A 21,795-nucleotide genomic window follows, 5' to 3' on the forward strand; every position below is an offset into this window, starting at 1 on the left:
TGACAGGTACACACCTGTAACACTCCTGTAAAGGAAACTGTTGACTGGTAATTTCTTTGTTAGTTCTTTCTTTGGAAATTACAGTACATCATTCACTAGATTCTTATGGTCATAGAATTGAAAGATATAGTCATGTTAATCTGGACCAGTATGTAAATTGTAACACTTTTGAGACTGAGACCCAAAACGTATGGGCCAAATAAAGTGTCTTACGGGTACTTTGGGAGCATGGCGTTCAAACAACGCATGCCCCCAAACAGCCTGGAAGTTACTCGGAGGTCACCTAAGGTGGCCTGAAACTGTCGCGGCAAAAAGATGCTCCTCAGGGATGTAGCCAGGATTTTAGGAAGGGGGGGGGGTCCAGACTAAGTGCCACCATTATATGGGGGCTTGGGTGCGGCGGTGCAGCAGCACGCACCATTCATTTTTCTAACAGAAGGGGGGGTCTGGACCCCAAGAACCCCCCCCCCCCCTTGGCTACGTCCCTGTGCTCCTGTCAGCAGCCCATTCGGGACCGTGGCAATGGCTGGCTTTGGTTGGCCTCGCACCATTGCTTGACTTCAGAACATTTCACCAGTGAGGTTCTGCTGTGACAGGCAGCAGCAACCAGGGTAAAGTGTTCCATTATCAGCAATTGCAGTGAAGGAAATGAACAGCTTTATTTCCAATGGTGTATCATCAGAGCTAATAAAGCTAATGGTAGATCTGGTTATCCTCCTTTCTCTTCCTTCCCTCTGTCCAAATGAGCAAGCTAGCAAATGAGCTAAGGAGCACGCCCTCTCCAAACACTGCAAATATGGAGGGATGGCTGCATGTTTTTTTTAAAAAGTTTATATAATACTAAATACACTTCCATTTCAAAAGCCTTGCTAGCCTTTGGTTATTATGCACTGAAAGTTTTTTAAAAAGCAAGATAACCACCGACCAACCTGTCCCCCCTCAATTAGGCCACCCCTAATTCCACCCCAATGCTAACAAACATGCAAAAAATCCAATTTCTCCTAAAACTGCTTAGTATAATGTGACTTTAAAAACAAACAAACATTTTAACACCTAAAAAAAATCCTGTTTCACTGTGAAACAGCTCATATTTCATGTGCTCCAAAAGCACTGAAAATGAGGTGAGTAGAGCCAGCATGGTGTAGTGGCATGACTGTTGGATCAGGACTCTGGAGACCAGGGCTCGATTCTCCGCTTGGTCATGAAACCCACTGGGTGACTTTGGGAAGTCACATGCTCTCCGTCTCAGCTGAAGGCAATGGCAAACCTCCTCTGAACAAATCTTGCCAGGAAAACCCCATGATAGATTTGCCTTAAGATTGCCATAAATCAGAAATGACTTGCAGGCACACAACAAAAAAAATTAGAAGAAGGCAGGGCCTGAGTCTCAAAAGGGCTACAAAATCCCTTTGCATACCTATTTATGGGTAAATGATGACATAGCCAGACTGTTGAATCTCAGTGTGTTTTGCTTTTTCAGACCGTGTGTATAGTGATTTTTGTGCCTATCTATTATGAGCAGGTACAGTGCTATGGAGACCTTTTAGTGTTGCCTTTACACACTTCCTATCTGCAGGCTCAGCAGCAGTGTGCATGGTGTGAGGTTGCTAGTGAAAAATAGGTCATGAATTGTCCTTCAACCAACTTCTCTCAAGGATGCCCACTCTCTCCCCTCCTATTCTTAATTGTTATTGAGACACTGATTAGAAAAATTAAATTGGACAGAAATCTGAAAGGACTAAAGATAAAAAAAAGTACGAATACAAAATAGAAGCATATGCTGATGACTTAGTGATAAATTTGGAAAGGCCCTTAGAAAATGCAGATTCTTTAATGAGACACTTAGATGATTTTGGAAAAGTAAGCGGATGTAGAGTAAACCTGAGTAAATCTACAATTATTACGAAGAATATGAAAGCAAGAGAAGACCTACTATTACAGGAGGGTATAGGTATGACAGTAAAGAAACGTGTTAGATATTTAGGGGTAGAATTGACAAAGAAATCAAATGAACTGTTCGATAATAACTATGTTAAAGTATGGAAAGAAATCAAAGGGAATTTCATAAAGTGGGACAAATTACACCTATCATTATTGGGAAGAATCTCAGCAGTAAAAATGAGTGCCCTCCCAAAAATTTTATTTCTTTTTCAAACCTTACCAATCAGAATACCAGAGAAAATTTTCAAGATCTGCCAAGAGATGATGAAGTTTATTTGGGAGGGGGAAAACCCCCGAATAAAATTAAAAGTAATGCAAGATGCTAAAGAAAGAGGAGGTTTGGCGGTTCCCAACCTCAAACTATATTATGAAGCAAACTGCCTGATTTGGTTAAAAGAATGGATGACGTTAAAGGACAAAAAATTAATAGAATTAGAATCAGAAGGTCTCAAGTTTGGTTTACATGCATTCCTTTTGTATGAAAAAGAAAAAGCAAACAGAATGATAAATGAACATTGTATTAGAAACTCTATATTCACAATTTGGAAAAAATATAAGGAAAGAATTGTTACTGGCTTACCAAAATGGGCTTCCCCACTGGAAGCCCTATATGGAACGGAAATGTATAGAGAAGGGGATTGGCCCACTTATAAAGATCTGTTAAAGAGAAAAGAGAAAAAAATCGAGACTAAAACCCAACAGGAACTAGGCTTAGTAGATATAAACTTAAATTGGTTTGAATATCAGCAAATTCAAGAAAGAGCAAAGGAGGACTTAAAAGTATGGGGAGCTACGGAGAAAAAATCTGAATTGGGAGATATATACGAAGGAGAGTAAAAGAGGACTCATGGGAAAGATATATAATTTATTACTAAGTTGGCATACTGAACAGGAGGTTATCAAGGAATCTGTGGCAGGTTACAAACGGCCCTCAAGGGGCCGTTTTCCCTCCACCGCCATTCGCTGTGTAGGGAAGCCCCAGCGGCCAGACCGCGAGGCTTCCCCACGCAGCGAAAAAGGAGTGCCGAAATGGCGCTCCTTTTCAGAACGCGGAAGTGGCGCCGCGAGGGGTGGAGCGCGCCCTCGCGGCGTCACTTCCGCCGCGACACATCTGGACGCATAGCATCCAAGACATCAAAATGGCGGTGCCCATGTGGATGGGCGCCGCCATAAAGTCCGTGCTCCGCGCGTACTGGGAGGAAGGGCCGTCAGGAAGGTAAGAACCTTCCTAACCCTAATACAGCCCTTCCTAACCCTAGTACGCGTGGAGCGCATACTTTATGGCAGTTTATAACCCGCCTATGTTAAGATGGGCAAAAGATATTGGCCATCCTATTAATTTAGATTTATGGGAGAAAGCGTGGAAACATAATATTAGATATACGGCGGCTCAAAATTTAAAAGAGAATTGGTATAAAATGTACTTTAGATGGCATCTGACACCAGTGAAATTAGCTAAAATAAATAACAAAACAAATAATCTTTGTTGGAAGTGTGGTTGCACAACAGGCACCTACTTCCACTGTTGGTGGACCTGTAAGAAGGCTAAACAAATTTGGGATGAGATAATAGGTGAGATAAATATAATGTTAGATATTAAGCTGGGGAAAACCCCCAGAAAGTATCTTGCTAGGGATGTTTGAAGATAAAGTGAGCCAAAAATATGTAAAGATCTTGACATATATGGTTTCTGTTGCTAGGATCTTATATGCCAAAAGATGGAGAGTCAAGGAAACTCCCAATGTAGAAGAATGGGTCAGTTACCTATATGATATGATGCAGATGGACAGACTCTCAAGCATGACGAAAAATATTCCATATGGGAAAATAGCGGAAGAATGGACAAAAGTATTAGAATACCTGAAGATGAAATGGAAAGATATCCTAATAGTATATTAGATTAAGATAAGACAGTGTATAAACTTGTAGGTAGATTCTATGTAACATCTGGTGTGCCTTTCTTTCCTCTCTCCCTTAGCTCTGCTGTTAAAAATGAAAGATAACATTGAGATAATGATGGTTTTTCTCTATATACAATTATGTTTTGGGAATAATCGGCTATACATAGAATGACAAGATAGAAAGAGGATAAATCGTCTCTCGGTTTAAACATTATAAGAATATACCTTTGGGAATGTGTAAGATTATTCGTGTTCTGCTCAGTAGAATGGAGATATATATATATATATATATATATATATATATATATACACTGAATATTATGATTTAAGAGAGTACCAGGAAATATAAAGAGAAGGCAGTGGAAGACATGGTATGAAAGAGGAATTGTGTTGAGGTAAACACAAGGAGTGTTAGCTGATCAGTTCCTTTTAATATGTGAGATAACTGTGTTAAATGTATTTAATGTTTGAAGTAAGATGTATTTTATTTTTTATTTTTCATTTTTATTTTTCTTCTTTTTCTTGTTTTGATTTGATTCACTGTTTAGATTTTGTTGTGTATGTGTTGTATGTGTATAAATGCCACAATAAAGTTTATTTTAAAATTTAAAAAAACCAAAAAAACCCCAACTTCTCTCAAATAACCCAATATCCACATCTACCCTTGAGATGGAGAGAAAGCAAGAGGCTTAAATTACTTATAATTTCTTCTTCTTCTTCTTTTTTTTTTCCTTTTTAAAAAGCAAAGTAGTGTTATTTCTCTCTAAAAATTGGAAAAAAACAGTATTGGAAAATCAATAATTAGCTTCCTGTCACCACTGGAACAGAAAGAGTTATCGGGCTAATGATGTAAATCTCTTTGTTAAAGATAGTCTTCACTAATTCATACTAATATTCACTCAGACGCAATAAAATAGGCTAAAACATACAAAAAAGGGCCTTAATAATGACAGAAATCCTTGTTAAATGAAACTTACTGGCAAGCAGAGCTGTAAAAATATTTTTTTGACTACAACTCCCAGAAGCCCCAGTCTGTTGGCTGGGGAATTCTGAGAGCTGTAGTTTAAAGAATAGTTTCCCCAAGCTTTCTATATTACACATTATAAGAACTTGTTTGTAATAAGGGCATAGCTGAATAAAGTATCAAGTGTTTATAGGGCATCTCCATTCTAATTCTGCTTTCAGCAAATTCCAGAAAAACAATGTCAATAGCACTAAAGAGCTTTATTGCGGAAACCATATTCATGGATGAAATTTCAATTGATAGACAGTAAACAAATAAAAGAAAACTTGTTCATAGACTCTTCCAATGAATGAGAGCACCTTGGATTATATGTTTACAAAATTACAGTTTTCTGTCTGTTGTGGAAGTACTCTTAGCAATTTTGATACTGTTGCTTAGTAACAATGTCAATAAAGAACCTGCCAATCCAGTCTCCATAGGCTGCTATTTGTCATCCAAATGATAATGCTTACTTACATCTATAGTACGAAAAGCTTTGTATGCCAGTGTTGTCACATTTGGCTGCTTTTAAATCCACAGGGGAAGGATAGTTCACTTCTTTGGTCATTCAGCAGTAATATGCCCCTTTTCTCAGTAAAGATGGACCAGACTACCATTATATAGTGGGCTTTTTGTATCTGCTGGGGTTTGGTTCCAGAAAACCCACCCACCCCCCATGGATACCAAAATCCATGGATGCTGAAGTCCCATTCAGTACATTAGCATAGTAAAATGATGCATGTCCCGTATATAAAATGGCAAAATCAAGGATTGCTTTTTTAGAATTTATACATTTTAAAAGCATTTTCAAGCCATGAATGGTTCAATCTGTGGATAAAAAAAATCCATGGATATGGAGGGCTGACTGTAATGTATGGTATATGAATAGAAAACAAAGAGACTGTTATTTTCTGCAAAGGACTGCACAATTAAGATATAGGAACATCTGAAGAGCCCTGCTAGATCAGACTAAAGGTCTCTCTAGCACTGCATTCTGTTCCTACAGAGGCCAAACAGTGCTTTATGGAAGGAGATGGCTTGAGGAGATGGCAATAGCTATGACACAGAGCTAACACCAAGTGAATCATCAAGGCAGAAAAGTACAAGGCTTAAATACTTAGGAGCTGTTTGGGAGGCCACATGAGGCCTCGCCTGTAGCAAACAAACTTACAAAGGCTGCATCTGCATTACAGAAATAATGCAATTTGATAAAAACCGCCCATGGCTTAATGATATGGAATTTTGGTATTTGTAGTTAGTTGTGGTACCAGAACTCTCTGACAGAGAAGGCTAAATATCTCACAGTGAGGTACAAGATTCCAGAATTACATAGCACTGAGCCATGAGAGTTAAAGCAGTATCAAACTACATTATTTCTGCAGTGCAAATGCAGCCAAAGAGGAAGTGGTATGCTAGAAGAGCCAAACTAACTGCAGCCAGGATCTCAGAAATCTTGCTGAGCTGACACAAGATGTGCAGAGGGTGGGTGGTGGTGGTAGAGGTGGTGGTGAGGTGTGACATGTTACCAAGGTGTCAGCAACTTGTCTTCTTCATAAGAGATGTGCCTTGATGTCTCACAGATCTTCTTGCCATGTTTGCCTAGAGATGTATTGGAATGCTGAAAAGGTGCTGATCACGTAGCTCCTAAAACATCAAGGGGCAGGGGGAACAGTCAGGAGGAGGAGAAGAGTGTTGTAAATAAGCCTCATCTGGAGCTCAAGCCACAGGCAGTGGGACAGCTTTTCTTGTCTAAAAGAATAAAAGTTGGAAGAGGATGCCACATGAACCACACTTTAGAGCTCAGGAAAATAATTCAGGGACTTCTCAAACCAACCAGCTAACCAGGGGCTAGGGTCACCACATGTTTCTTATTATAAGGGATGTCTCTTGTTTGAGGGCTGGGAAGCTAGCCCCTTCCAGAACACTCCTTATTTGAAGGCTAAAAAGGTTTCGCTTTCATTTAGACTGAATGAGATACCAAAATAAAATAAAATCTTGTTGTGTGGGGTGTGGGTCCTTCATAAATGTGTGTGTATCATGTAATTTATGACTGTAGACATAAGAGTTTATCGCATGGGGGTTAAACCGCTCCCCAGCGCGTTCTAACGGGGGCGAGCGGGGGTGCGCACGGAACGCGATGGGCACCGGATGGGGCCCAAAACGTGACTTTATCGCACGGGGGGCCGCCGCCGCGCGTTCCCATCGCGTCCCAATTCGGTTCCAGAGGGTGCCATTTCTGGGGACGCTTTGAAACAGTTCCCAGAAATGGCGCCCTCTGGAACCGAATTGGGACGCGATGGGAACGCGCGTCGTCGTCGTCGTCCCCCCGTGCGATAAAGTCGCGTTTTGGGCCCCATCCGGTGCCCATCGCGTTCCGTGTGCGCCCCCGCTCGCCCCCGTTAGAACGCGCTGGGGAGCGGTTTAACCCCCATGCGATAAACTTAAATGTGTTAATTGTGCATCGGAATACATGACTAGATTAAATTAAATCAATCTTTTCATCTGGTATTTAGGTAGAACACAAACTTGTTAATAGCTCATTCCTGAAGGTCAATCCTGTCATTAATTGTCATGAATTTCAACTGTCCCTTATTGCTGTTTTGAAAATCTGACAATACTACCTGAGATCCTTTCAGACAACAGAGTTCTAGAGCTATGATTCCACTTTAACTACCATGGCTGCACCCTATAGCATCCTGGGGTATATAGTGGGGTATGGCACAACAGCTCTCTGGTTAAGAACTTGAAGCACCACTCCTAAAATTAGAAACTGCAGCATCCTACAGGATGCTGCTCTAGCAGTTATCTGGAATCATAGACCTTCAGTAGCATGAAAGGGCTTGCAGTTGCACAATGATTTGATGTCCTCTATTTTAGATCATTGTTTTATTACTTTTTAATTAACCTCCATAGCTTGGGGAGTGTTTTGCTCAGAAAAATGGCATATAAATGTGAAGTTGAAGGCTTTCATTGCCGGTAGGCTTGCCTTATCCCGGTTCCAGGTGGGACATTCACGGTTTTTCAACCGTCTGGAGCGTCCTGTTCCGGGTATGGCAGCTGTCCCAGAACTCCCGGTCACCACCTCCTCCCTCTTAGTAATGCAAGGCCTAGCTGCCATGCTAGGCTTTGCTGGGAAGGAGAGCTTGGGGCAGAGCCGCACAGGGCCTAGCCAGTGGGCTGGGCTCCAGAGGAGGAGGCCACAGCCGTGTGGCTTCCTCCTCTGGAGCTGAGCCCACTGACTAGGCCCTGTGCGGCTCTGCCTCCGAGAAGGCTTCTCTCTTCTCAGAGCCTAGCCCGGCTGGGGAAAGCCTTCTCTGAGGCAGAGGGCGGAGGAGCGTCCTCCGCCCTGGAGAAGGCTTCCTGCTGAGTTGGGCTCTGAGAAGAGAGGCTGCCGGCATCCATATTTTTTGTAGGTTTTTCGGGCTATGTGGCCATGTTCTAGAAGAGTTTCTTCCTGACATTTCGCCAGCATCTGTGGCTGGCGAAACATCAGGAAGAAACTCTTCTAGAACATGGCCACATAGCCCGAAAAACACAAAAAACTATGGCATATACATCTTTGAATAAGTAAAATAATACTGCCCTATGGAGATACTTTTGGCTTGGAGATTTGTCCTCTGGTGCTATCAAAATAAAAGAGGCTAAGTTGTGTTGTGCAAGCACCAAAACAGTAACATTAAGAAAGTCCCCTCCTGTAAATATGATAGAAGAAATGTTCACATGCAGCTTTTTCAGTAACCTAAGTCCTGATCTACCAGGAGACATTATGACCATTGTGCCCATAATGGATATGCAGAAACTTTTGTTTAAAATTCTTGTAAGATCCATGGGCCATTTTGACCTGCTTTGTAATTCAGTGTGTAAAGTGACTCGGCCTTTTAATAGTGAATGTTTCTTCTTTTAGAGAAGCAGTTCTATGCACATTTACTAAGAAGTGGGTCCTATTTTAACTTAGAAAGACAATTCTGAGTGAAAAGCCAGGCCATCAGTCTGCATAACATGGGCAAAGGTTAGAAAAGTTATTTTTATGGATAATGGTTTCCAGAATCATCCAGATAGTCAGTGAATTGTAGGCTTCAGAATTAACTTTTCTAAGCTGAGTGTAGGGTGTAGTGAAACAAATAATGAATGAACAAATCTATTAATATTTTCATTATCACTGCAAATAAGGGATGGGAATCACAAGGACTTTCAGATGTTGCTGGACTGCATTCCCAGCATTCTTTGCCATTGGCAAGGGCAGCTAGAGCCTACAGTCCAACAAGATCTAAATCAAATCAAGGATGTATCTACACTATAGAAATAATGCAGTTTGACACCACTTTAAGTGCTGTAGCTCCATCCTATGGGATCTTGGGGTTTGTAGTTTAACAAGGTCTTTAGCCTTCTCTGCCAAAGAGTGCTGGTGATTCACAAAACTACAAATCCCAGGAGTCTGTAGGATGTAGCCATGGCAGTTAAAGTGGTGTCAAATTGCATTATTTTTACAGTGTAGATGCATCCTTGATTTGATTTAATTTGATTCAAATGCTTACTTGGTTTATCTCAGGTTTGATGGTAAATGTTAGGATATACTCTGAGGCAGTGTTGATGGTAGGGGTGGGGATAATATGGCTTTTTACAGTTTAGCCAATGGTAAAGAATGCTGAGAATGGCACTTCACCAACATCTGAAAGGCCTCATGATTCCCATCCTTTTATTTGTGGTGATAATGAAAATCCTAATAGATTTGTTCATTCATCAGATCAGATCAAATCAAATCAAATCAATGGTCCGAATACCAGAACAGTATCATGTGCAAAAAATAAGCTCTGGATGGAACTTTGCCATGCCATCAGTAATGATTCCCTGCTTTTTAGAATTAAAACATCACTGCTGCTTAACCGCAACAAGTTTACACAATCTGTTTCCAGCTGATAAATATTGAAAGAGAATGTTTCCCACTGGGAAGGTCTCCCTTAAGACAAGTGGCTGAGTCATAGAATTGTGCACATGGGCTCCAACCGATGCTGGCCCTCATTCTCATTGTGTCCTTAAGTCAGAGTTAAGGTGCTTGTGTCGTGTCATAACATACTTTTTTCTCATTGCCCATACCGATTGTGTGGGTGGCTTCTGTTGAAAGATTGTGGTCCCCACTTCTGTCCATCCCCTGCTGCAAGGCACTAGGCATTTATAGAATGATGACTGGCAGGTTCTTGTACTGTTACTAAGCAACCCAAGGCAGTGCTGAAATGAAGTGGGTTTGTTTTCAGAATTGGAATGACTGCCTGATGGATGACTACCTCTTTCCAACTTCGTTTTTACTCTAGAAAGGTTTCTACAGAGGCACAAGCTGAGCTGGGGACCATGTCGTACTCCACCTTTGCTCTTCTTAACTCTACAGTGATGTGTCCTGTGCTCCTATATTTATGCCATAGGGACAGCTCCCCCAGAGCATCAGCTGGAGCGTCAAAAATCACTGAAGTTAGAGGGATTCAATGGGAAGCTGAATGTGGAGAAAGAAGGGATCAGAGAGGATAAGCTGCTAAGTGATCAGCTGCATGGTCTTGGGAGCAACAGACTGAACTGGCTATGAATGTCTAATGTCCAACTGTGATTAATGACTGTTGTTCCATTGCAGAACTTGGCAAATGTGCAAGAACTAAATCCATCCTCACCAGCCTTCTCAAGGTGCCCCTGATGTTTGGCTTTTTGTACCTGTTTGTGTGCTCGCTTGATGTGTTGAGCTCTGCCTTTCAGCTGGCAGGAGGTGAGACTCATGTTGGGGGCTAGCCTGCCTCTCTAACTCCTTTATTTTTAAATAAAATTATCTCTGCAGAGGAAAACAAACTGAGAGTAAAACTACAGTCTTACTCTCTTTTAGTCTTACGAATCCCACATGTCTGTCATTGGAGTGTATCTAGCTAGGTACACATTGTTATGAAAGAATACAAGACCACACAGCAGGAACATTTGCTTCCACTAACAATGGTCAGAGCATGGTGTAGTGGTTTGAGCATTGGACTATGACTCTGGAGATCAGGGTTCAATTCCCCACTTGGCCATGGAAGCCAGTTAGATGACTTTTGGCAAATTATACACTTTCAGCCCCCCAAAACCCCACGATAGGGTCACCATAAGTCAGAAACAACCTGAACAACAGAAATGGTCAATGTAGTTTTTCATCCAGATGTGCTTTACCTGCCTATTGGGGAGCCCAAAGCACCCAAAATCTCTTTTCAAAATGAAGCCTCATTTTTATTATTACAAGGGAAGCTAGAAAAGGAGGCTTTCAAATAGGGAGCATTGTGAAGGTATTTAGCATTTATTTTGTCCTGCAGCTCTAGCAGCTGCATTGCCTTGTAGCAGTGATTCCATCAATAATAATAACCTTTCTGAGTTCAGAATTCAAGGCAGCTTCAGCATACAGACAATAAGAAGTAATTCAACTATCCAAAATTTAAAACCATTTAAAAGTACAGTCCTTTAAAGAGAAAAGAAGGTGGGGGAATCAAATACCCCTCACTTTATTCAAAGCCTGTTCATGCTAAACTAGGAGGCAAGAAAAATTATGTCTTGCTCAGTGGGACCTACCTATCAATCCTATACTCCAGATAAGAAATGAGCTGCCATATCTTTCTGTGCTCTTAGTCTAATAGCTGATTCATGGTTTCCAGCAAACCTTGAGATTTTTTTTTTCTTTATACAACAATTCCCTATAAGGCTTTGTTTTTGTTTTCTTCATTTCTGGTTGGTTTCCTGCTTCTCCTACTCCTCTGTGGCCTCTAAGTAACTGGAAGAATTTCACCTGTAAATTAAACTTAGCATATAATTCATGTCCCCCTTAGCAGATTTCTAGTCTTCATGGTTATGAAACAGTATTTGAAAATGTGCTGACTGTGCATGTTACAGTCTCAGAAACCATAAAGTATCTTTCAGGAGACTTCCTATGTCCAAGTACAGTTTTTGTGTTCTGCACAACAACTCTCTTATTTCTGTCTTTCATTTATACTTCCCTTTGGCCTAAAGCCTCATTTCTCCCTTTTTGTCACCAAGATAGCCCCATCCACCATGATATTAAAAACCATTATCTTAGGGTCGAAACAGACGGCCCAAATGTGCTGTGCTGGCGCTGATTTTAGGGTTAGGGTCCGCGCAGCAACCGCACGGCCCCTAACCCTAGCATGGCATGGCGGCGCTATAATGGCGGCATCCCGTCCATACAGGCGCTGCCATTGTGACATAAGCAATGTGCGGCATCCACACATTGCCACACGTCACTTACGTTTTTCTGGGTTCTTTTCCCTCTGGAGGGAAGCCGTGTGGTTTGGCAGCTGCGGCTTCCCTCCAGAAGGAATTAGGCCGCCAGCAGGCTGCCCTTTTCGGGTGGTCTGTCCTGCGCCAACCTTATCTTTCTCCTTAAATTATGTCAGGCACTGGCTGCTAGACTATACTGGACAGCAGCATCTCTACTTCTGCAACTTCATTTCATTACTCCCCTGAAGCACAAATCCCTCTATAGATGTTCCTTTATACCTCTTTTCTCATTCATCCTCATAGCAAGGTTGGGCCTGTGAAAATCAGCTCATGAATCTACATTTGGAAACAGTGTTAAGGGCATATATATTTGTTTCTCCAAGAGCTTAGAACCATCCTATTGGCAAAATCAGAACAAAAGATATTGATCTCCTCAAAGCTGTCCAACAAACTTCAGCAGTTCAGAAATTTGTAGTTGTAACATATATCCTTCCTGTTTTATTTCTCCATTGCTGGTATTTTAGATATGCATTGTTCTTATATATGAGTGTCTGCTCTTACTTTCAAAGATTACATTTTGTAAACCTCTTAGGGAGCGCTTAAGTTCACTGATAAGTGGTATAGAGATGTACTTGCTATCGTGTTCATTTTTCACGTGCATTCATTGCTCATAGTTATAAAGTTAATACAGCTGTCAGATGTTCAGAAGCATGAAGGAAGATTATAAAGCCTGGATTAAGTGTTAAAGCACATGCTTAGGTTGCAGAAGATTTCATGTTTAAAAGAATATCATGTTTAAAAGGATCTAATTGGATGGATAGTGTCCTTATATAGTTTGGTCACTAGATGGCACTGGACAGTTGTACAGTCCTCCCTCCATTTTCACAATGGGATTCCTTCTGGACCCCCTTGCAAAAACGGAAAATCACACATATTAAAGCCCTATTGGCTTGAATGGAGATGTGCCCCCTAGGGGGCATGCAGGTGTGTGCTGTGGGTACATGCCCCATTTTAACCCCCTCTGTTTGCCTCCCACAGATAGTCAAGGGACGCAGATCCCAAATCCACAAGAAGGGGGGAGGACTGTACTGTATTTGGAAGGAGTCAGAAGTTTCTTATATCTGTTCTGCTCTTTAGAGAGAATGAGACAATAACATTCTTGCCTTGCTTCCTGATTTATACATCTAATCTAAGTCATCCATTACTATGTTATTGGAAGACAATGCAGTTTTCTGTACTGCAGGAGTTGGCAAAGTTTGGTCTGCAGGCTGCATGCGGCTCTTGAGCATTTTTGCTCTAGAATGCCCGCCAAAGCCCTCTAGGAGGTGTGGTGGACATGTCCATCAAGTTTGGAAGCTCCCTGCACAGTGCAAAGGTCAAAAATGGTTTCCAAAAACAAAATAAAAAATATGCCCCCTAAGGGGTGTGGAGGGCATTTCACTGTGCTTGCATTTCATTACCTTGCTTGATCAATCCTTGCTTGATTATGCATTTATTTATATATATAAATATTTTTATCCTGGCCTCAGTCCAAGACTCTCAGGATGTCGCACAGTAAAATAAATTTGAATCAAGTCAATGCAATGTAAAACAATAAAAACAATTACAGGTTAAAAGCATATTGAGCCATTTAATGCTTAAAACAGGACAGTTTTAAAGCTGTTAAAACTATGTAATTTTCCAGGTAAAGTGGCAGGGGACATTTTCAAGGAAAACACTATCCTCGCTAATCCAGTGGCAGGGCTCATGGTGGGAATCCTTGCCACTGTCCTGGTTCAGAGTTCCAGCACCTCCAGCTCCATTGTGGTCAGCATGGTCTCCTCAGGGTGTAAGTACTGTGGCTGGGCAGGATTGAAAGTCCAAGAGAAGGAATGGGATGGGATATCGTGGAGAGTGGCTGCATAGGGGTGGAGCAGAAATGAGGGGGTCTTCTGGACAGCATAAATGTTGCTTAGTATTTGTAATCATTCTCTGAATTTCTTTGAATATTTCTCTTGTTTCTGACTATTCAGTGGCAATTTCTGGCATAAACAGCCATATTTTATTACCTCCTAGCAGGTGGGCTCCCCCCCAATTCTGTGATATAAATTGGAACCAAAAATCCCCCATGGATTTGTGTGGTTTGGTACTTCACACCAGATTTGACCACTCTTTCTCTAAGCATTTTTTACCCTCATCCACCCCAGTCCTCTGTTTTATTCCTGCATAGAGTTTCAAAGTGTCCCTTATTATGCAGTGTCCCTCATTTGAGGATGGAAACATTGTCACTTACTGGTCTGTCAGGTGTCCCTTATTATGAGAGATGTCCTCTATTTGAGGGCTGGAAATCGTCTCCTTTTATAATGGATGGAGCAAGTTGACAAAAAATCCCATATTCTGTGTGGTGTGGGCCCATCATAAAAACCGCAGTATGTCCATCATGTAATTTATGAAAGTGGACAGTATGTTAATTTTACAGCGAAATATGTGGCTCAATTAACTGAAATGAAAAAAACACAAACTTGTTAACAACTGCTTCCCAATTGTCCAATCTTTGTGTCATGAATTTTGACTTTCCCTTGTTGTTAGTTCGAAAACACTATTCCTACCTAGGTATTGGCATCATTGTACACTGGGGCTGGAGAATCTGCTCTTCCAGATGTTATGGCCTACCATGTCTATCCAGCTTCCAAGGAACTTTGGAATCAAGCTCCAAGGAACTATGGGATCAAGAGAAGTAATAGTTCCACTGTATTCTGCTTTTATCAGGCCCCACCTGGAATACTGTGTCCAGTTCTGGGCCCCACAATTCAAAGGGACATTGAGAAACTGGAGTGTGTCCAAAGGAGGGTGACTAAAATGTTGACGGGTCTGGAAACCATGTCCTATGAGGAACGACTTAGGGGGCTGGGGATGTTTAGCCTGGAGAAGAGAAGGTTAAGAGGTGATATGATAGCCCTGTTTAAATATTTGAAGAGATGTCATATTGAGGAGGGAGCAAGCTTGTTTTCTGCTGCTCCAGAGACTAGGACCTGGAGCAATGGATGCAAGCTACAGGAAGAGATTCCACCTCAACATTAGGAGGAACGTCCTGACAGTAAATGCTGTTTGACAGTGGAACATACTTCCTCGGAGTATAGTGGAGTCTCCTTCCTTGGAGGTGTTTAAGCAGAGGCTGGATGGCCATCTGTCAGGGATGCTTTGATTGAGAGTTCCTGCATGGCAGGGAGTTGGACTGGATGGTCCTTGTGGTCTCTTCCAACTCTACGATTCTATGATTCTATGATTCTATCTGTAGTTCAAAACATCAAGAGAGAAAAAGTATCCCCACCCTGCTGTAAAAATATATTTGGCCTTCTCTTCTAATATATGATATATGATATAAGGCTTGTATCTTAGCAACATTTGTATAATTTGTTGTAGTAATGAAAAACCTTTGAATGTAACAGGAAAACTGGAGGGGTGAGAGACCTGGGAGTTTATCGCACTCCCCCCAAAAAAACAATTTACCCCTGGTGGGATAGAGTTGCTTACATGATGCAGTCGGGTATTATCACATGAAAAATGCTACCAATGCCACCAGGTGACTGCATCCCAGGTAAATCCCAGCTCCCAGCTACGCTAGCTGGCCAATTTGAGACTTTGCAAATTGGCTAGCTGAGCGTGGCTGGGAGCTAGGATTTAGCCGGGTGGCATCGGTGGTATTTTCCATGCGATCATACCCGACTGCATCCCCTAAGTGACTCTATCCCACGAGGGATAAGTCGCTTTTGGGGGGGTGGGATATGTGTGCAATAAACTCCCTGATGAGTACTGAGTGTCTGCTAGGAACAAGATGGAAAAGAGAATACAGCAAAATTTGGGACACCTGGAACAAGCAGCTTGTTTGAAATTTCACAATGCTTCTGTTGCTCCAAATTATACATAAAGACAGAGAATATATTCATGCTTGCTTGCCTGCATTTTCTCTAATCAAAATGTATTGTAAAACCATACCTAAGTGGCAGTACCTTAACACTCAGCTGTCATTTCTTGCCCTTTACTTTTTAGTGCTGGATGTAGCTTCTGCCATTCCCATCATCATGGGTTCCAACATTGGTACCTCAGTCACCAACACCATTGTAGCACTTATGCAGGCCAGTGACCGAAATGATTTTAAGAGGTGAGTATTAGGGATAAACTCAATCAAGGAAGCCAGGCCTTGAGTTTGCAAGACCTAAGCAGGGCTGTTGGTGAGAGGGTGACTTGGAGGTCTCTCATTCATGGGGTTGTCATGAGTTGAAGTCAGTTTGGGAGCAGTTAACAAGAATTACTGTGATATGTGGTGGGCAGAATCAGTGGGGGCTGAGAATGGAAAATGGGTGGAGGAGAAGTGGGTAGCCTACACCCATGGGCTGCATTGGAGAGAAAGACAGTCATGCAGCAACCAAAGTTGGAGAAAAACCAAACATAAGAGGGTGAGATGTACTCAGGAACTTTAGGATGCTGCAAGCAGGCGGTAGTGTCTCCTGGGTCCTATAAGAAATGAGGAAAGTCCATCTCAACAGAGGAATAATTTGCACACTGAAACAAAAAATGCATATCAATAAAAGTAGGGTGGGAAGTGGGGAAGGAATTTGGTAAGTGCAGAATGGAATGATGTGGCAACTGGTGAGATCATTGATATTTGAATGATTGCCCAGCTGAAGCCCATCCCGCACTATTCCCACACAATGACTCCTATACCTCATGACTTCTCTACTGTCTGGCAGGGCCTTTGCAGGGGCCACCATCCATGACTGCTTCAATTGGTTGTCAGTATTGGTTTTGCTGCCACTTGAGGTGGCCACCAGTTATTTATACCGAATCACCAACATTGTTGTGACAACCCTCAAGTTTCGTGGTGGACAGGATGCTCCAGAGCTCCTGAAAGTAATCACAGAGCCTTTCACTAGTCTTATTATCCAGGTATGTGTTACTGGGTGAACAAGTATGAACTCTTTAGTCATGGCTGTGGGTAGAAAATCTAGGTAATACCTCCCTGTGGTTGACATCCTGGTGAAAGGCCCAGCTTTCATTGCATTGTCTAGTCCTTACTGGTTGCTGAAGCCAGTAGCTAGGCTTCTATGTTTAAAGACTGATCATCTTTTGGGAAAGAGTTAGTGGAATTCACATTCAATAAATTAGAATCTGAGTCTAATTCTTGGTCAGGTGGAGAAAGGTTAATGTCCAAGATGCAGGGATCTGGATGGCAACGTCTTGGGTATGGAACAGTGGAGCAAAGTCCTGCTTTTCTTGATCCAGGCCCTTCCCTTGCTATTCTTTTATTCCCAGATGCATCTTCTAATGCTGAGGTTCAAGAGGGTACACCAAGCAATGGTGCCACAATTACTTCTCTGCCTACCCTGTTTCTCAGCTGGTGTTAAAAATGTCATGATTTCTCCTCCTGTCCTCAGCTTGCTTCAAGGATATTTGCCAGGCTGACAACCTAGAAAAGATAGCAGAGAGCTCCCAGACAATAAGGAGGCAAGGATATGAGCCAAACATGACCTAGAAGATCGTAAGAAAGGGAAAGACTTTAGACTTTCAGTCTTTGTCTCCAGATTCATTTTGTTTCCAAAATCGGCAAACATGCACCAGAAAGTTAAATGTCTATTGACTGAGCTACCTTTCTCGATACTGCAATGTGTTACAAATTCTCACAATGCTCTTGCATATTGGGAATCCTTTATGGTATGAGAGGTTGTGATGGAGACATGTGCTGCTGCTATTTTTGAGGTTCTGTGTTTTCCATCCCTGACAGGGCTTTCATACCCTGCTCTTTCCTTTTTTCCTATAGCTGGATAAGTCGGTGATCACAGGCATTGCCACAGGCAATGAGAGCTTGTACAACCAAAGTCTGATCCAGGTGTGGTGTGAAGCACCATCCAGGCAGGTGAGAGCTCTACCAAGAGAGACAGCATGGTGTGTGGAGAGGGAAGGATGATGCCAAGTGGTCCATGCTATTCTGCTAATGGCAGGGGAAATCAACCCAGTGGCTTAGCAGTAAAGTACCTGGACTGTTTGTGTGCTGTCGTCTTGGAGAATGGAGAGTGAATAATCACTGTGTCAGAGGTGGGCTCTGTATCAGAGTTGGGGAGCAAATTTCCTCTGTACACACTTCTCCCAGCAGGCCACACTAACATGAAATGTAACTCTGTCATTTTTCTTCTGTCCCTTTTCTTCTGTATGATTTTTAACACCTTTTCCTGATAAAGAAGCCAGTGAAGCTTCAAAAGCTTGCATTACTTATTTTGTGCATTTTGATTGGCCGATAAAAGTGTTGCTCTTTCATAGCTTTTGGATTTTGCTCTAAATGAGAATAAAGGTAAAACAAAATTTCACACCATTTTCATGTGGGCTTGGAGGCCTGTAAAGAACAGGTTGGAAGCTGCATGTAGACCACAGGCCACAATTTGCTTATCACTGCTCTATATGTGCATAGGGCTGGAAATGTAATGATACACGGAGAGCTCAATGAATATACATTTGTCTTTAGACCCATAACTATGCACTTTATCAGGGTGTGAGAGATGACAGTATATGTGTCAAGGAGCCAGGAAGTTTAGGATTCCTTTAGCTGGTGCTGTACAGGTTTTCATGAACCAGAAGCAGACACCCTGTCCATATGGGCCAAATAAACCATCCTCCCCATGCCCCATGCCCAGCCCCAGTCTGCATGATGCAGGGCCCAAATCCTGGTTCTGGTGTGACTGTTCAGATGACATCTGGCCAGTTCAGCACTTATCTTAGGTATACTTCCCTTAAAACATTCAAAAATATATCACCTTTTGCTCCAGATCTTCCTGGCAGATCCAGAGCCTTCCATTGGGACACCGGATGGCTGTTTATAATGCATTCCGCTGTGCCACTACCGCTGATGTGCATTGCTCACTCTGAAGTCAGAACAAGATGGCCAGCCCTGTGATCAAAACTAGGTGCCTTGTTCTGACCTCAGAGTGAGTGATGCGCAATGGCGACAGTGCTAGTCTTGAGGGACACGGCTGCCCAGCACTGCAACAGAGGGCCCAAGGTAACAGGAGGACATTGAGGCAACTTCAGGTCCAGAATACTCCATGCTGCCCCCTGAGTATTATGGCCTGTGTACCACCTAGGATTAATCATCAGTTTTAACACTGCCATGGTACATACCACCTGCAAAAGGCGGACTGGGGCTGCCTCTCTTTGCTGCGCAGAGTTACTGCAGTAACCAAATGGTGCAGTAATGCTGCACAGCAAAAAAGGAGTGCTTAGAAGCAGCTCCTGTTTGCTGTGCAGCTGTGTCGCAACAAAGTGCCATAGGACGTCACGGTGGCATCGCAGCTGCGCAGTGCCATTTGGATGCTGTGCAGGTGTGATATCACTGACGCGTGCGACTTGTAGGCAGGGCCACACAATCATGATGGCCCCCACACGTACTAGGGTTAGGGAGCGTGTGGTTGGTGCGTGCTCCCTAACCCTAAAATCGGCACCAGCACGGCACAAAAGGCCAGTCTGTACTGCGCCACTGATACTTTTATTTGAATGTCTTCTACAATTAATTTTTTTTAAAAAATCAGGGTAGATTAAACAGTATTTGATTAAACTAAAACCATGAACATAAAGAAAAGTAACATAAAAATAAATGAAACAGCAGATAACACAGCACATAAGCAGAGCTATGGGTTTTTTTTAAAAGAAAAAACGGAGGAACTCTCTGGCATCAAAAAGTTGATAACCTTGATCAGACTTAGGTGAGGCTTTCTGGGAATTGTAATCTATAGGAGGGTTTCCATCTTCTAGAAGGCACTCTCCCCAGTTGCCACCCCATTCAGCAGAGCCCCTGTTAATGTCCTAGTTAGAGTTTTCAGGTGAAGAACAAGAAAGGGCTCCTGTAGCTTTAATGCTTATTCAGAAGAGAGAATAGGCCAGGCTGTATGGAGATATGTTGAATTTCCAAATATTTGGTCCAAGCCTAGGTACAGCCTAGAAATGGGGATTCTCACCTCCTAGAGCCAAATCCAGCCCTTCTGGGATCTCGTTCTAGTGCTTTTCTGAGACAATTACACGATACAGGTGTTTGGTGACTTCCCAACTATTGTGAGGGGCTTTCGCCATTCCAAAACAGGAATACCTCTTCTAAAGCTCAGTTACTACTAGTAAAAGCTTTATGTAAAAATGATGCTGATAATTTTAGTCTTCCCCATTTGCCCTTGGCCCCTACTGCCACTGGAAAGTGACCTCCTGAGAACTATTAGAAATTGAATTTGGCCCTTGAGCTAAAAGAGGTTCTCCACTTTGCCAGGGTGCTTGATCAGAAAGGCTGGACTTCTGTTAGATATTAATGCAAGCATACAAAATCACTCTGGATGGTCAACAAACCTAGGAACCTAAGACCAGCCCTCTGAATCAGACCAAAGGTAAAGAGATGACTGGGTAGCTCACATTTCGACAGATGCTTGGGTAGCCCACATTTTGGACAGATGCTTGGGTAGCCCTGATTTTGGGCAGATGCTTGGGTAGCCCACTAGCCCTGCCCTGCCAGCAGCTAGTACTGAAAGATATGATGCAGCCTTTTATTCAGGAGATACAAATAGCCTTTCTAATAGGAAGCAATTAATAGCCTTATTTTCCATAACTAATTTCCTTTAAAAGTAATCTAAATTGGTAGCTATTGCCACAACTTGTGGAATCAAATTCCAATGTCCACTTTGTGTTCAAGATGAGGCACTTGTTTTTCGCTATCCTGACAGTTTTCCCATGGAGCTTCATTGCAGTAAACCTGCCAATCATTTTGGACAACCCTTTGCAGCATTTCCCTCAGCACTACCATATGTTCATGTAGAGAAATTAGCAGTTTCCTACTTCCTGTGATGTTCTGTCAGTCTTAGGAATTCTTTCCCTTGACCATCAGATAGATATTTAAAGTCAAGTCTTGAGAACAGCTGCAAGGCTGGTGGCTCCTAGCCTTGCTCCTGAAAAGACGTTTTAGATCAGTCTTGCTTCTCTCTCCTTAATCTACTTGTGTGTGTGTGTGTGTGTGTGTGATAGGTGAAAAGATGGAAACAGCAGTGGCAAAAGATGAAAGGGTGACAAATAGAATGAAAGCATCTGCAGAGCTTAGAAACATTACTTTTTGGACTACAACTCCCAGAATTCCATAACCAGCATGGCTACAAAAGAGCAATACTGTACCTTTCTTGGCCAATTGACACACACAAAATACACAAGTGCAATCTTTTGAATCTTGGGCAAAAGATGTTAAAAAATCATATCAGAGAAGAAAAGTGACAGTGTTGGATTCACATTTTGTATCAGATGTTGTTTCTGTTGTAATTCAGTTGTTCTGCATGGATCACAATGCAGGCAAAGGCCACTCCCCTTCTTAGCCATTTGGGAGTTGGGAAAAAGGGCAATAAAAGACTGGTAATAAAATTTCAACTCCAGAATTTTATTACCTGTGTTATATTGCCCTTTGTGCCAGTGGAGCTTTGAAAGCTTGCATGATGTATTTTGTGCATCTAGATTGACCAATAATTTCTCTTTTGTGGATTTTGGATTTTATTGTACAATAATCATGTTTCTAGTGGCTCTACAGAACCCCTTCCCTTTACACCTTTCTTCTTCTCTACAGATTTCTTCTAGCAGCACTAGAGGAAGACTCCTGAATTGCAGCTCCCTTGCACTATGCCGCCTGGGAAGTTCTGGCAATGTCAGCACTGCAATGCTACAGAAATG

At 42.2% G+C, this 21,795-nt stretch overlaps 1 protein-coding gene across 1 annotated transcript in view; it reads left to right on the plus strand.

Moving 5' to 3' along the window:
- Positions 1-21,795, plus strand: part of LOC149321687 (sodium-dependent phosphate transport protein 2A-like) — a 28,850-nt gene that overhangs the window by 2,299 nt on the left and 4,756 nt on the right. The window contains exons 2-7 of the mRNA XM_089515911.1: positions 10,466-10,594; positions 13,766-13,909; positions 16,111-16,222; positions 16,812-17,007; positions 17,879-17,974; positions 21,692-21,794. Coding sequence (XP_089372037.1) covers positions 10,466-10,594; positions 13,766-13,909; positions 16,111-16,222; positions 16,812-17,007; positions 17,879-17,974; positions 21,692-21,794 — 780 coding nt within the window. The remainder of the gene's footprint in view (positions 1-10,465; positions 10,595-13,765; positions 13,910-16,110; positions 16,223-16,811; positions 17,008-17,878; positions 17,975-21,691; position 21,795) is intronic.

Source organism: Sceloporus occidentalis, unplaced genomic scaffold (assembly GCF_023333645.1).
Source record: "Sceloporus occidentalis isolate IW3139 unplaced genomic scaffold, rSceOcc1.0.p SCAF_1, whole genome shotgun sequence".
In the NCBI taxonomy this organism is placed as follows: domain Eukaryota; kingdom Metazoa; phylum Chordata; class Lepidosauria; order Squamata; family Phrynosomatidae; genus Sceloporus; species Sceloporus occidentalis.